At 44.5% G+C, this 16,402-nt stretch overlaps 1 protein-coding gene across 1 annotated transcript in view; it reads right to left on the reverse strand.

The window, feature by feature from the left end:
- Positions 1 to 16,402, reverse strand: part of PLXNA4 (plexin A4) — a 1,016,639-nt gene that overhangs the window by 228,379 nt on the left and 771,858 nt on the right. The window contains exons 16-17 of the mRNA XM_078677443.1: positions 7,736 to 7,872; positions 6,072 to 6,233 (exon numbers count right to left, since the gene is read on the reverse strand). Coding sequence (XP_078533569.1) covers positions 6,072 to 6,233; positions 7,736 to 7,872 — 299 coding nt within the window. The remainder of the gene's footprint in view (positions 1 to 6,071; positions 6,234 to 7,735; positions 7,873 to 16,402) is intronic.

The raw sequence follows: 16,402 nt of genomic DNA on the forward strand, positions 1-16,402 counted from the left end.
GCATCTTGAACCTAGTACCACCAGAGTGAATCCAAGGGCTAGTTGGCTGGCCTCCTTGTCATAACCTCAGGGATAGGAAAGGCTGAAGCCACACTGAATCCAGCAACTGGACTCTGCCAGTCCAGCTGTGGTCTTTTGGGTGGAACTGACCTAGTGTGATGCATTTCCTCACTGCTCCACATCAGTACTGCCACTGTGAGACGTAACCCTAATGCAGGACCCCGCAGCTCTTACGACAGCTGTGCAGCGCATCCTTGATGCAGGACCACCGATCGCAGCCCTACAGCTGCCTGAACTCGCCACTATGCAATGCATCATGATGCAGCACCCCACAACGCAGCCCCCAGCTCATCGGAACTGCTGCTATGCAACGCATCCTCAATGCTGGATCTGGAATTCCTGATAACTGCATATGTATTACAAGGCTTATCTATTACAAGGCACCTATGTGCACTGCCTTACAACAGTGATCTCCGACATGTTGCTCTCTGCACCCTAAAATGTTGTTCGCTTTATTTTTAGAGGCTTTTGACACCACAAGCATTTTTTTAGAAAGAGCATATGAACCCCTTCAGATACCATGCTTCCAGTTGCTTCTCTAATTACGTTTCCCAAGGGGCATGTTCAGGCAGAACAACAATTTGTCCAGGATCCTTAGGTCTAAGGAATGTGATTGAAACCCCTGTAGTGGTGCATTATGATTGTTGAAAATTCCTGCTGCAATCACTGATGGGATCAGCAAGATTGCTCGTGTGATAGACAGCAAGACTGTGCATGTTTTCCGTTTCTGTGCAAAGGACAAGAATACGTTAAGATAAAGATACAGCCAAGAGAGCACCAGCTATAGGTTTAACATCTGGGCATCCTGAGAAAGATCATGTATGCTGAAAACTGCAGCTTTATACAAATTCCAGTACGTGGCTACAGACATCTTTATAAGATGCCACAACATGTGAATGCTGTCACATTATGGAACTAGAAAATAAAGTTTGCAGAATACATTGACGGGAGCATCATGAAAATTTGTTATTATAGAAAACTGCATTGTCTACAAGTTCTGGAGCTCTGGTGACCAGCCCAGTGTTTACAGAAGCCGTTTGTAAACTTGTAAAGTGCTACATATGCAAATGCAATTACAATGCAATACAACGCACTACTTGGGGCATTTGGGAGTTTCCCACGAGTCGGTAATAGGGGGTATTCCACCAGAATATCGATAATAGAATATTGCTGGGCCAGAATATTGTAGCAAAAATATTGAGGACCAACATATTGTGGAGGTAAGTTTATATAGACAACCATAGGTTTACTGTATTTAACTCCACATCTATGTACTTTGACTATATAAATATGTCTTCAAGGTAACTAGCTCTGGAGGTAAGTATTGTACATCTATACTTGCCTAAATGCACTTGCCTTCTCAATAATTTGATTCTCAATATTTTTGCCACTATGTTTGGTTCTCGTTTTCCTGTCATACAATCATTTTAGGACCACTGTGAAAGCTTGCAAAGCACAGTATGTTGACACATTCATTATGAAATCTAGTCCAATGAATGTTGTGCCAAAATAAGTTAATGGCCCGAGGCTACTAACAATTTGAACGTACTTAGCCTAGTAACCTCCAGTCCATACAGGGCACACCACACGTTTGCAACATTTAGAGGGATGTTGCCAATGTACTGTTCTATTGATCTGGTACTCGCCTTGTGAAGACCTTTGTTATTCATTATACTTGTGATAACTCTTATGTAGGGTTTGAAAAACATTGGTTTGTGGGGCTCCGATTGCTATAGTAGTCCCTCGTGGCCTCGTGACTAAGCTGCTGATTTGGGGACATGAAGCCTGGGCTCAGATCCGGACTACAGTGTTTGAATAAAAATAGTGTGATACTTGTCAAATCCCTTTTCACCATGTGCCTAAAATTGTGAATATAGGTGGAATGTCATTAATTTAAAAATACAAGATGTAATGTCGGTGGGAAATTCAAGAGCACTCTGTTTCTAACCAATTAAGATCACGGTGTATAAATACCAGTACATAGGCATTGGGCCGTCCTACCTAGCGAAGAAACTGGTCTGGTACAAACCATCCAGAGCTTTAAGGTCTAGGTCTAAATCCCTCTTAGTCCAGCCTCGGGCCCGGACTTCGCGAAATGGATGTCAGTCTTTCTCCTACATGGCCCCTCAACTCTGGAACAAGCTGCCTCCTCATCTTCTGTCTCTTACCGATCACCAGGCCTTTTGTAAGAGCCTGAAAACCTGGCTCTTTCCTAAGTAATCCCTCAACCCATACACACGAGGATGCTGTCTCTTTCTCTTCTGCCAAGCGCCTTGAGACCTTTTGGTGAACTGTTGCGCTATATAAGAGCATTTGACTTATGACTTAGATATAGTTAAATACTACAAAGTTTTCACTAATTTGATCTAAAAGCAGGCCATTGCCCATGAAATTGCAAGGGCTTGGTTACATTTCTTGAACAAAGCATTGGAGCAGGCCACCATCCCTCTTTATTTTCTTTTTTTAATTGGTACCAAGTTACTGATGTAATGTGCTTCAAAAAACTCCCAGTGGAACTCAATGGCCCCAGAATCCATTGGGGAGAATGCCCGCATCTTCAAAGCCTACAACATTGTGCCCATTCCTCCCTGCCCATATGCACCTTTAAATATACAAATTGCCATTGTTTTTCAAACACATCCTTGCACACAAATCTTACACTAATAGCTTCCGTAGATTATGGACAGTTCTTAATTTTAAATAGGATCGTACCTTTAAATTCAACAGATTTTGAGACGGAATTCACAAAACAGAGGTTTAGAAAATAAAAGCGCCACAACGGGTGAATGAAACTAGAGGGTAGACAACGCTACAAAGAGTTCATCTATCTTTGAAGATCTCTGAGAGCCTGGCTCTTATATCTGAGGAATTACAGCTCGCGACCGTCGTTAGTTGACTCTGCAGTTCCTTTTTTGGACATAAGAATGTTGCATTGTGAACAAAACAGACATTACATATCTGCAAGCTATCCTGGCCACGGGCGCGCTCTGCATCACAGGCATGCCAGCACCGCATGGAACCTCTGCCTTCAAGGAAGGCAATGGGCACAGGATCCCATTATGCAGATGTACTTTTGGAGGCGCGCTCCTCTCGTGCTAAGAAGAATAATTCCTCCCCGCACGCGGTCCTGCACTCTGTTTAAGTATTCCACACTTTGCAAACACTAATTAAACCATTAGAGATCTTTACCTCTTTGATTCCGTCTTGAGATGCAGCCAGCCATGCGGGCCCCCACTGCACAGAGAGGCAGGCGGAACAAAGCCTGTGCCGCACTGGTCCCCGCTGATTGGCAGGTAGGCCAGCAGACAATACCAGGGCTTGTGCTGGTACCTGCCTCTTCAGCAGGCTCCACGTGCAACCAGAAACCCTGGTCCCCTCAGAGACAGGGGCCTGGGACTGGAAATCTGGGATTATTTGAGCCGGGTGGACAAAGGGTGCCTCATGCCTTCAGTATAACACAATATCCACCTTTGTAGGTGAGACATGAACTTAGAGACTTATTCTATTGGAATTCCAATTTTGCATACTCCCAGCTGGCTGTTGCTTGAAATAATATTTTATTTATTTGTTTGAGGTTTTATGTAGCACAGACCAAGACTTCGTCAGAGTGCTTAACACACAAATATATATAAACGTACAAAAGAGAGGGAAGACAAATCACCATTTTTTCTTTTTAACCCCTTTGCTGCGGCGGCTATTCCGCCGCAGCGCTAAGGGGGCGGGGCGGCGGCACGGTGGTCCCGTGCTCGTGACGGAACCGCTCCGTCACGGCACGCGGGTGAGCTGTGCTTGTGACGGAACGGTTCCGTCACGGCCCCGCCCGCTCAATAGAACGCGCCGCGCAGGCGCGAAATCAGCGCCGCGCAGACGCGGCGGCGGGGCCGTGACGGAACCGTTCCGTCACCAGCACAGCCCACCCGAGGCTCGTGACGGAACGGTTCCGTCACGAGCATGGGAGGGGTTAAAGTTGTATATATCGCGAACTAGACCCGAAGATATCGCAGGGCACAAGTCCTAAAAAAAGAGGTGGGGGTACGCTGACGTCATGAGAGGAAGTGATGTCACAAAAGGTCGCTTGCACCATCAGACTCATTGCCTCCCCTCGCTCACCCCTTAGATGCGATTGCATCAGAGAAGCCAGTGCGTGAGCAGAGTTCTGAATGAGCTCCAATGTTGACTTCTACCCACAGAGAGGCCAAAGAGTGAATGTGTGGCTCTATTTGCTCCAGTTATCGAGCTCCTGGTAAAATAAGTGGGGGGACGCTGTTCACCCCCGTGGCACCCCGACACGAGCCCTGAAATATCGGGTATCAATCAAAGCGCTTTACAGAGCACCAGTTTGAAAATTAAACAATTTGATAAATACATTGCTGAGTGATGCGTGGTTTTGTTCGCCAGCTGGGATGCAAGATCCAAGTTTCTACACTGAATGCTAATACATGATTTATGATATCAGCGGGTATGGAGAAAATGTGGGATGAACCACATACCTTAGGGAGTTACATATTATGTGTACACTCTATGATGTGCCTTACAGCCTGATATTGAAGGAGATTCCGCATATACTTGAAAAGACAGGACACTTTGTGGGGATGAAAGGCTATGGTATTTTTAAGGAAAGGTTACATACGGCACGCTTAGAAAAAGCATAATCCACAATTCTTTGTACAAAACATTAATTCATTGTCTTAAAAAAATGCATCTAAATAAAAAAGCTGTTTCATAGTACAAGAAAATTTAAGACAATTTGTGAACAACGCTGCAATACTGTAAAAGGCGTTATCTCACTTTGTAAGAAATGTTCCCGCACTCCAAGAAATGCAGTGGCACCGTGTTCAAAAACATCGGGCACTCAGGAAAGACTCTGCCACCAGTGCTTAATTTGTGAAAGAAAGAGTGCTGGTGCCCGAAGCTCTACTCAGAAGCCACCCATGGGTATAAGCGCACTATATAACTCGTTGTAACATAACATAACAAGCCGGCAGCCAGTGCACACAGTCCTTCAGGAGACTCCTCAAGACCTGGCTCTTTGAACAGTAGCAGCGTCCCCCCTCCTAGCGTCTTGAGACCCTCACGGGTATGTAGTGCGCTTTACAAATGCTATGATTGATTGATTGATTGACGTAAACGTCGACACACCAAATGCCAAGGCTTGGTGTAGCCTTAAACCACCTCATGCCTCTTTAATCCACTACCAGACAGTCCCTGCCCCTTTAGCTCACTTTTGCAGGTTCCTCCTTTCTTTCTCTTCCTCCGTCTTTATGATCGGTGTGTTTTTCCCTTTCTTGCACGTGGTAATTATCTGATATGGAAAAATAAGTGCTAGTGGCCCTGACTGGCAACCCCTGCTCAAATTAAGCACCGCCTTGCACTCTGCATGAAAGTCTAGGCAACTGTAGGAAACACTTTGGCATTCTAATTAAGGCTGTAACACTCTAAAATGAGAGGGTATGGTACTCTGTAAAACGGGCTATGCCACTCTGAAGGAAAGGATGCAACAAAGACTAAGAAAGACTAAGGCTTAGATTAGGAAAAACTGTGACATTTTGGGGAAGATTATGCCATCACCTTGGAAAGGCTACAGCACTCTGGTCAAAGTCTATGACACACAGAAAGGAAATGAAATAGTTAACTAAATGATATTGAGTTTTTTCAGGGACGGCTCATCAAAGATGTTTATGGTGGTCTATAATATTCTCTAGGAAAAGTTATGATACTGTAGGAGATTGTATTATATAGTCTAGATAAGGCCATTGCACTCTGATAGAAAGACTATGACTAACCCTTGGAAATGATATAACCTTCTGAAAACACTCCATTGAATTCTGTAATGAAAAATGGAGAATATTGCAAATAGCAACACATCATATGGTAGCCACACAGGACAAGTAGTAGTGACATCTAGAGTACACTCGACATTCCTGAACTTCACTAGAAGTTAAAAGAAAGTCCAGCAATACTTCCCATTGAACTGCAGCACCCTATGATGACCAACAAACAAAGGCACCAACCTCATGATGCTCCAGTCGGGCTCGATGCGGTGCACCGTCGGATCCTCCACATACTCATACTGTAACTCGTGGCTGATCCTCGCTTTATCCACCTGCACCGATACCTTGACAGGCCCTTCAGTCGCAGTGGTGGTGTTACAGACGATCTGATTGGCGGTTCTCCTAAGAGTGATGAAGTAGAGAAATAAAAGATCAACACATGACCATTGTCTTTGAAAAATCATCCAAAATTGATTAATAGTTTTCTTTTATTGCAAGGCATACGACAAAACAGATAAGTATGTGCCACCTTGTTTGTCAAACTTGCACGGATATAACAACCAAGAGACCGGGAAAACAAGTGCCAGACAATGTAAAGGGAATTTGACTACTGGAATCAATCTAAAGCAAAAAAGATTTGGTTCAATTCTACTTTTGAAATCATTGAAGGCGTTTCTTTTAAAATGAGGTGCAATTCTGAATGATTTCTTACTTTTCATAAAGCAACAAAACTGTAAAAACGCACAGAAGCAGCTGACAATAACAGTACTTGACTTTACAACTACAAATAAATAACTGTGAGTACAAGAGAATGTTAGGAGAGATTCAATATGTTACATTGACAGCTCTGCCACGTGACATGCTGGACAGGTCAGGACAAATATTGAGAATAGTATCACCTCTGAAATAATAAGCATTGGCAAAGCCAATAAGTCACAGTGGCAGAAGTGACACACGGGAATAGAGAGGGAAACAATACACGGGGGGCGCAGATGGAGGCGGAAGCTACATGGGTTGCGGGAGACGGGCAGGATACAGCAAGAGAGTAAAGTGGAGGCAAGAGAGTAGTAGCAAACGTGCAAAAAAGGTGCAACGTGGAGCTAGCGGGAGAAGAACAAGGATGAAAAGCAAGAGGTAGTGGGGGAGATGCACACAGGCAAGAGAGAAGAACATTGGAGCAATACAGAGGATGGGGAGAGAAGTATATTGGTGAGACAAACAGAAAACATATAGTCCCTCATAAAGTGCTTAAACAAAAAGAAAACAATAGTGCCTGAAAAGGAAGCAGTGGAAGGACACAAGTAATGTACCCATGCTCCATGGGAGGCATAAACAAAATAAAGGAAAGAATGCCCACACATGATAACAAAAGAATAGCAAGCAAATGAGAGTGAAAATGAATCCAATCAATGATAAGGAATGGGCGGGCTCTAAGCCCACCGTAAGTGAACAATAGTCTCTCAACAGACAGCTCATGCACTGTACACTAGGCAAGACCTAACAAATGGCTTGGCGCAGAGGCTTTTGCCAGCTTTGGTGGAAATTTCAGTTGACCAGTAAAACGCTTCATACCTAATTTAGTTGATAGCATAGTGGTGTGAATATCTACTGAAAATTCAGGGACAAAAACCCAGTTGATTTCAGCCACATTTTCCATCTAAGAATTGGGTTCTGATGCTATTGTCTTCAGTTGCTAGTTTATCAGACAAGAAGGATGTCCATTGTTTTGTCTGCTGCACATGCGTAATTCATTGTCCACAACCCATTTGTCACAAACAAATTCAGTAAAATCCATTTGTGAGTGGCCAACTGAAATCACCAATAAGGTGTAGTCACAAGGCCTGCATTCCCACCTCCACAATAACACATGGGCATGCTCTGCCCTGAACCTCCGTCATGCTTACCTATGAAATATGCATGGATGACGACCAAACATCACGGTCACACTGCTTCCAGCGTTCAGGTTATCCCCCTTGATTGTCACCTGGGTACCTCCTGAGACAGGGCCTCGACTGGGTTTCAGGTTGAAGAGGCTGATGGGCTGCGGAGACACAAAGCATATTAAGAACAGTCGGAGAGTGTTAGTAATGCTTCTAGCTTACTGTATTACCTGTCCGCCATGCTCGGATGTACCATGCTGTAAATACAACCCTCCCACTGCTCCACATTTAATTAAAAAAAAAAAATAGAAAGTGCAAGGTCCCACAATCTATTCTAGTAGCCTGCTACTGAGCGCTACTGAATGGTGTGGTTATGAAATATTAAGGCTATAGTCCTAATCAACTCCTGCCTCTTTCTTCCACCACCTTCCACTTCTTGTCTTGTGATCTCAGTTTTGTAGGTTCTTTTCGTCCATGCTTTCTCCATTTGTCCCTGCTTCCCTAACTTTCACTGCCTTCTTTCTCTCCTTCTGCCTTTCTCCCTCTCTTGTTCAGGTCAAGGTCTGATGACAAGAAATAAGCCATGACCCCCAGAAATGTTTACTGGTGCCCACCACCAGCAAGCACCTGCACAAATTAGGCACTGTACCGGCTCTAGGCCAAAGTGTTTACTTCAGACCAATAAAAAGACACAGTTTCGAATTTTGCCATCAGATAAGCACCAAGTGTTTACACATTCGCATGTTTCACTGCATACTTCTCTACCATTGTTTACAAGATAATATATTAAAACGTTTATTGCATAGGTACTCATTTAAAATATTTTTTTTAAAAATAGGTAACAAAATCCGAAATCAGCAGTTTTTCGTAAACATTTATATTCTACATCCTTTTGGTGTGTCGTCGCGGCTAGGGTGACTGACTCCGGAATCTGGGGATCACGGTTCGATCCCCGGCACCGGCGGCAGATTAGCCCAGCACCATGTGACTCTGGGCAATAGCTTGCTTAATCTTCCCGACGGCTCCCAGCGCCATGAGACCCTTACGGGTGATTGTGCGCTTTACAAATGTGGATTATTATTATTTGTGCTCCCTAATACATTATTGGATTTATCCATTTTACCTCGAAAAAACATGTCTCATAATCCATTCCACTTTCTTCTACCTAGTCCTAATAATGCTAACTGCGGTGAACGTCCATTCCTGCTAGTAAATGGTTAAATTTTAGGGCTAACAAAGGTCCTAAGCACTAGAATACTTAAATGAATAATAAGCACAGGCTTTGAATAAGAACTGTCTCGACCGTTTCGATCCCTGTCTCACAACAGCTACCACGCTGACCAGACGGGACCCACTTTCGGTCTCACGGCGACCAGATTGCGGAACCGCCAAGACTAGGCTCGCGCTATTGAGCGCGTTACCTCACAAGCCGGCAGAATCACTGCGAAGGTCACACCACCAGTATCTAGATGGAAACAACATTGAGGTTTCCGAACTGAATCATGACGCCGCCTAATGCTAAAACGCTTGGCGTACCAGATCTATGCTTGCTGCAAGATCGTCACCACCGTGACCGCACTACCACAAAGTGCATCGGCTTGTATAAACACAATCAGGCAAAAATTGCTATTTGTAGTCCTGAAGATGATCCCAACTTAATTTTGGAGACAGGGATCGAAATGTTCGTTGACTGTTTGCACAGTACTGCTTCTTTGTCATTTTGTATTATGTGTTGCAGTCACTGTTGGCTAGAGCTTACGCAAGATTTCATTGTACTGTAAGCCACCTCTTTCTCCAACCTGTTTGCCTGTTATTTCTTTCTCCCTCATGTATGGTCTTTTCTCCTTGACTTGGTACAGGCTTGTGCCCAGTTAATATTTTGTGGCTTGCCCACTTCTAAAATTGTATATATTCACTAATTCCCTGAAATAAACACTCCCTTGTCCGGCAGGACATTGGAGGCAAAAGACACACAGTTCTTATTCAAAGCCTGTGCTTATTATTCATTTAAGTATTCTAGTGCTTAGGACCTTTGTTAGCCCTAAAATTGATTATTACCCGAGGTCCTCCGCTACCTTTACTGGTCCCCTTGTTTCATATACTAAGAAAATGGTTCAATGACACGTTGGACTGTAAAATGGGACAATAGAATAAGGTGTAAGCTGTCTATTTAGGCAAATTAGGTAGTTGTCTAGGACGTGAAGTGGTGCCGAAATTCAAGGACAAAAGCAACTACATTTCAAAAACATTTGGAAATGCCTATTTCATGGTTCGCACAGGGTGCCAGTATCTGGTAGGATGGCTTGAAGCTGCCCCTGAAACAGCATATTTTATTCAAAACCTTTGCTGGCCAAAAATAAACACTTGCATTAGCCGAAGCCATTACCAATGCACGCCAAACTATCTCAAGAGCAAGTGGTAAATCTGACTGGATGTGTCCCATGAATCGGATTTAACCATGTGCAAGAAGAAACAGGTACTCTTGGATCTAAGCTATTATTCCCCATTCCAGGCACAAAAATGCACAATGGTCAGATTTAGGTTAGGAGATACTGGCCTTTCTCGTGGCCAGAGCCTGGAACGCCCTACCGCTCCACCTCAGACAGACGACATCACTCTCCATCTTCACGAGAAACCTCAAAACCTGGCTCTTCGATAGACCTTCTCCTTGATGGACTGGAACCTGCAACTCCCCTCCCCGCCCAAGGCCTTGAGACCCTTAAGGGTGAGTAGTGGCGCTTAACAAAACCTTGATTGATTGATTGACTAATCATTTCCAGCCCGGCATCTAAGCAACATAAATCTAGCGATCTTCTAACGTGGGCCTTAGCCGCAATGCCTTGCTTAAACTTTTATATTCCTGCGGTAAAAGTGTCTGCGAGCCATTCCAGGTACCACACAAGTAGTTTCTGATTTATTTACAGCCATTAGGCTTCCAAACCTAGGTCACCTGCCTCTTTCTTTTTAAAGATACTTGCCTGAATTTAGCTTACAGAGTCTTTTAAGTGCCACTTTCGTTAGACCCACCCTCCTAAAAAGACTCCCACAGTCGGATGTGGTCCGGAGACAAAAAGTGCCTCCAACAATCGAGTGCTCATGCCTGCCACCTCCCAGGCTACCCTTGCAAGAGCATTGACTGGCTGGGGGTTCTACAACTGCCACATCATAAACCCCACCCCCACCATGTTGTACACACTGTGGTGTTATGCCTAATTCACACCCAATGCTGATGCTGCAGTAAAACGCGGAAACTCCCTCTGCCCTCCCACGCCTACACTAAACAGTCCTTCGTCTGTGGATTCCACCCAAAATCAATGCAGAAGTCGTGGCTGTGCATGGTGTTATACGAGTGCCCATCCAACCAGCTTCAATGCGCCTTTTGATCGTGGAGTGAAATATTTTTAAAACTCGCTACAGGTTCAAAAGGTTTAACACATGTCGCGTTAATCTGTATGTAAACTTCAAAACATGGATTTGAACCCTGGCATGGCTGACTCCCACCTTTTATCATTCTCCGAATGGTAAAAATGAGCACAGATAGTCAAGTGTAGCAATTGTTGTCTAGAGTGCTACGAAATTGCATATGAACTGGAGGCAAGTGGCGTCACATAGTATTCATTTAATTTTCTGCTGCTCATACAGCGGTTTTAAGGATCTTCATCTTTTCTTCTTGCTATAGTTTTTAAAAACCTCCGTTTGGGAGGAGTCGAGGACATGCTCCCCCCAACCGCTCAGTCCAGCATAGCAGTTTGGTCCAAAGTATTATTCTCAGCCATCACAGGGACAACACCCGTCTCATGAGCCAGTGAGCCTTCTGTGCATCTAAACAAAAATACAATGAGCATTCTTCCAAAAAATACCAGCCAGATCTATTTCTGAAGCAACATCTCGGAGCCACAGTTTACTCTGTCATTAGCATTTTAATGGGAAAACTTTCCAGACACAATCCCAAGTGGGAAGTCGCTCTCTGAATATAAATGAACCCGCTCCTTTCCACAGTGGAGGTGCGCAGGCGCCTGGACGTTTCCAAATACCTAGTCGGCGAGGAAATCCTCTCCGCCTGGACCGGAAGACCTTGGAGATCACAGAGGCTCTGTCTGAGGACCGAGGGCGTAGAGGAGTCAGAACAGCGGATGATCGCCTATGACACATGCACGCTTCTCTTTTTTCATACCTCAGTTTCCAAAGCTCAATCTTCTTTCATGTTGAACTTCTGCAGTTCTGAGGTATCGGCACTAATCCCAAACCACAAGTCAAATTATTTGAGCTGTGTTTTCTTTTCAAGCACTAATTGTCAAGATATCAAGACAACCCCATGAGGTCAAACTAAGTATTTTCCTTCAGATGCAAGGCCTTGTTTAAAAGCTGGTTTGCAAGTTCCAGAACGGATTGAGCTGGATTGACATCCTGAGTGGCTCCTACGTAACATGTGCCTCCATGCGAATCCGGATCAAATAAGGCTGGGAACACACAGAGCAAGCAGGGGATTCTCTTCAGCAAGAATCTAGATCAATGATGCACGTCATATCATAGACATAGAAAACAGACGAGTGGGATATGACGGCTTAAGAGGGATAGCTTTACACTTAGACACAGTGGTACAATGTAAGCAGGAGCCATCACAAAGAACTATCCATGCAAACACACCTTGGAATAAATCTTCCCCCATGGACTGCACTCAGCAGTGAGCGGGGCAAAGAATAAATGTGGGGCTTGGTACACCGTCAGAGGGGCAGTGATAAGGGCCACAACAATCCCAGATTTGTGGACAGCTGCAGTATGAGGTCCTCAGGCCCTATGGTGGCTTTGTTTAATGCAATGCCAAGTGTGGTAATAGACAGACACTGCTTGAACTAAAATAATGCGTGTCATTCTAACATTAAACTAAGAATACAACAGCCTCATTCAGCCAGTCAACTTCCATCCTGTGCCTTCTTGAGGGCATGTACACATTGCCTCTTGGCGACGGAGATACTTTCACTATAAAGGCCTTGATTTAGCACACAGACGTAGTGTGTCATCCTTCCTTTTCAAAGAGAACAACTTCTTACATTGGAGCAATTCACTGATCATATTAGAGCAACAAAGAGGCACATGCCAGAGCATCAAAGCATGAGGGCGCCCAGTGCATTTATTTGCCTGTATTCATGGGGCAGATCTTTAGGGGCCATAAAACGCATATCCTATAAGATAAGGAAGAGATGGCATACAAAAGGGCTGAAGGAGCACTGCAGATAGACCAATATATGGGCAGATAGGTGGATAGATAAACAGATAGGCAGAGAGATTAGATAAAATCGTCATCTAGCTGGATTGATGTTTAGGTAGACATAGATAAAGATACGCATGTTTCACAATTTGTGGTGGCAAGTTCTGCTCTAAAAACGTTGTTTTTAGTTTAATAACTTCCACGGAGTTACATAAAAACTCCACAAGATTCCGTGGAGTCCTGCCAACAGGTGGAAATAGGCACAGTGCACAGTTTGCTCTGCTCGTGCTATGATTTAGCGCCAGTATCGCTTTCCGCATTGAAAAATCAGTGCAAACAGCACCATGTGGTGCGCTAGAAGGTGCAGCTGCTCGAGTTGATTTTGCTGACACTCGAGTGGATTTTCTACTCGAGTGGCAGTCTTCTGACTGCGAACAGTCATGACTGCCCACGTTAGAAAAATCTCACCGAATGTCCTCCTAGCAACCTTAAATTGCACTTGGGGATGTCAAGTCTAACTCACACTTGCCAACTTACTGTTCTGCATATCCGCATGAGAAAAAAAATCTACCACATGGAGATTGGTGAAATTTGGCTGGAACCCCACGTGAGTCACCAAAATTCCATCAATTTCGCTAACAGAATGGAATATTCTGCCCACTACTAATTATTTTGGGAATTATTCAAATTGTACTGCCAATGGTGCATAATGTGACAAATAAAAATATCCATGATGTGCAGAAAACACAACTGCAGCAGAAACAGATAGGGGGTGATTATGATGGTGGGCGGACAGCCACCGACATGCCGTCTGTGGCAGTCTGCTCGGCGATAGCTCCTCGATCCGAATTCCGGATTACAATAACAGCGGTTGGACCCACAAAGGTCGGGGGAATACAGCCGCCTCCACCAGGATCAGTGATCCTGATGGGACGGCGATTGGACTCGTAGTCCCAAATGAAGGTGGTGCTGAGGCAGGCACCACCATCGGAATTACGATATCCCTTTCACAGTTAGTGCCCCCAAACACCTCCACGGAAATGCAGGAAGTGATCCTTTTGTGCTGAAGCCCTTTTCCTTGCCCGCAGCCCAAACAGCAGTGAAAAGGAGCACTTTGCAACCACCAGCGCGGCGGTCACATCGTAATGAACTGGTCAAACTGCCACCTACTTGTCCACTGTCATTATCAGCCCTCTTATTTCCAGCTGCCCTGATTACATGTCATAGTGCCAATTGTCAGACTTCTGAAATGCAAAATAAAATGTAGTTCCTGACTTTCTGCCTTTTTTTCTTGCAGGTAATCAATCGTTAAAATGTCCTCTGGGTGAGAGAGCAGTGTTAGCCTTTCAAATGCAGATACGAGTATCTCTTCACTAATGGGCTAACACTGATAAAACAATGGGCATATTAAAAATATATTTACCAGAACAATGCGAGCACCTGCAGCTAAAGTATTGGAAAAGGCACTGAGAAAAGATAAAAATAAACAATGTGCCACCACCCCTCTTCCTGAGCTGATCCTAGAAGTTAGTGTGATTTAGGTGGAGTGCCAAAACTGGGCCAGGTCTTGAAAGAATTGCAACACGTGCTGTAGTGCTGCCGAGTAGAACCGACCTGGAAATAGATAAAGACTAGTCTGGACAGTCCTACTAATGAATAATGCGCACTTCCTATAGAGGAAAGAATCTATGAAAAATGAACTATCTATGTGTTAACCTATTCAAATCGTGTGTACTATGCACAGCTGGGCAGAGGACCCTTACCCCTTCTCCCATTAAGGCACGATTCAGGCATATCCCTGAGGAAACTGTGGAATGTGGTACCTCAAAAACCTTGGCTTAGTCAATCCCTCAGTTCCTGTGCTGTGCATTACCTTGCAAACCTCATGGGCCCGTGTTCTCTAGGTCGCAGCTATAAACCTTAGGTATCTGTGTTCGGTTTTACCATGGAAGCCCTCAGACATACCCCTCCATCAACTGTGAGTGCAATGTCTCACAGATATTGGCCTAACTCCTTGTGTAACTAAGCTCTATGGTGCCTCATGTGCCAGGGTTTTACCATGGCAGGCCCCAACTATGGTCAGTCCTTCTGAGGTTCTTTAATTTTGACTCCATCTTACATTTGTCATCATTTTGTGTTGCCTTTACACAGGCTGCTCTATTCATGAAGTGTCTCTGCCCTTTGGACTGCAACGTGTTGAAAACCCCCTCTGTCCTTGTTTTGAAAACCAATCTCAGACACCAGCTGGCCTAACTGCATACAGACATGTCCTGCCATTACTGATTGACCTATAGGTGCTGTAATTGATTGACTTATGGGTTGGGCAGAAACACGACTTAAGGGGGACGTTCTGGTTACATGATGCCTTGTTTTGAATGTTTTCCTATTGGCTAATATTTTGCAGATCTTGTATGTCCATATTAGGTATTTTGCATGCTTGCAAAAGCTAGGACTGCCCCTTACGTTTGTGCTGAGTTTGTAACCCTAAGCATATAAAAGGCCTCTGTGTTTTGTACTCTTTAGACTGCCTCATTCAGTTGCTAAGGCTCCTGTGTGACGTAGTCTCACTTAATTAAATTTAATAAAGATGTATTTTCATATTTCAGCTTCTGTGCCAAGTTCTTTGTATTAGTGAGACCCCTGAGAATGAAGATTACAGTTCTTCACTTCGGGTATCAGAACTCTGCTTAACCATAGCAAGCATCAGGTACTTGTGCTCTGTAGTACCATGTGGGTCTCTGGTATGGCCTTCTCATGTGTGTGCTCCATGGTCAGTGGTGGCTGCTCGTAATTTGAAGAGGTGGGGAGCAGGAAATAAAATAAATAAATAAAGAGAACTCACCTGTAACTGCAGCCGCTGTTTCGGTGCTCTGGTCCCGACTCGCGATTCCCTGCACAGGCTCCAAGACTCCAATCCAGATGCTGCTCTCATGCTGGGAATACTATTTACCAGCACGAGAGCAGCGTAACTGATTGGCCTGAGCGGGCTGATAAGATGCTCGCTCAAGGCACTGGAATCCTGTGCTATTTCTCGACCCAGCTATGCAACACAGCTGGGAAGGAGAAATGTAAGTGTACATGTGAGTTTGGCTGTCCTAAGATGGCTGGCCAAACCGACATGCACACTTAAAGTGCCCCCACCACTCCTCCTCTCTCCTGCTCACGCCGTGACGCTCCCGCACTAAGACTCGGCTGCCTGTGTTATCCTAAGAAAATTAAAATGATATTAAAATGGTTTTATTATCATTTTATTTTTCACGTTTGCATCTGCTGCCTCTCAGGCGTGGGGCGATGCTCCTCCGCCATAACGGAGGAGCCGCCCCTGTCCATAGTACCCACGAAGGACTTAGATATAGCCTTTAGGTTAATGTTTTTTGCATTACCGATGCACTAATCAGGCACCTGCTGTTTGCGGTACCTTTGCATACAGATGCTGTGCTGAATATGTTGGCAGAAAAGGCAACCTTCTATAAAGCTGTCTG

The sequence above is a fragment of the Lissotriton helveticus genome, chromosome 1_1, assembly GCF_964261635.1.
Source record: "Lissotriton helveticus chromosome 1_1, aLisHel1.1, whole genome shotgun sequence".
In the NCBI taxonomy this organism is placed as follows: Eukaryota; Metazoa; Chordata; class Amphibia; order Caudata; family Salamandridae; genus Lissotriton; species Lissotriton helveticus.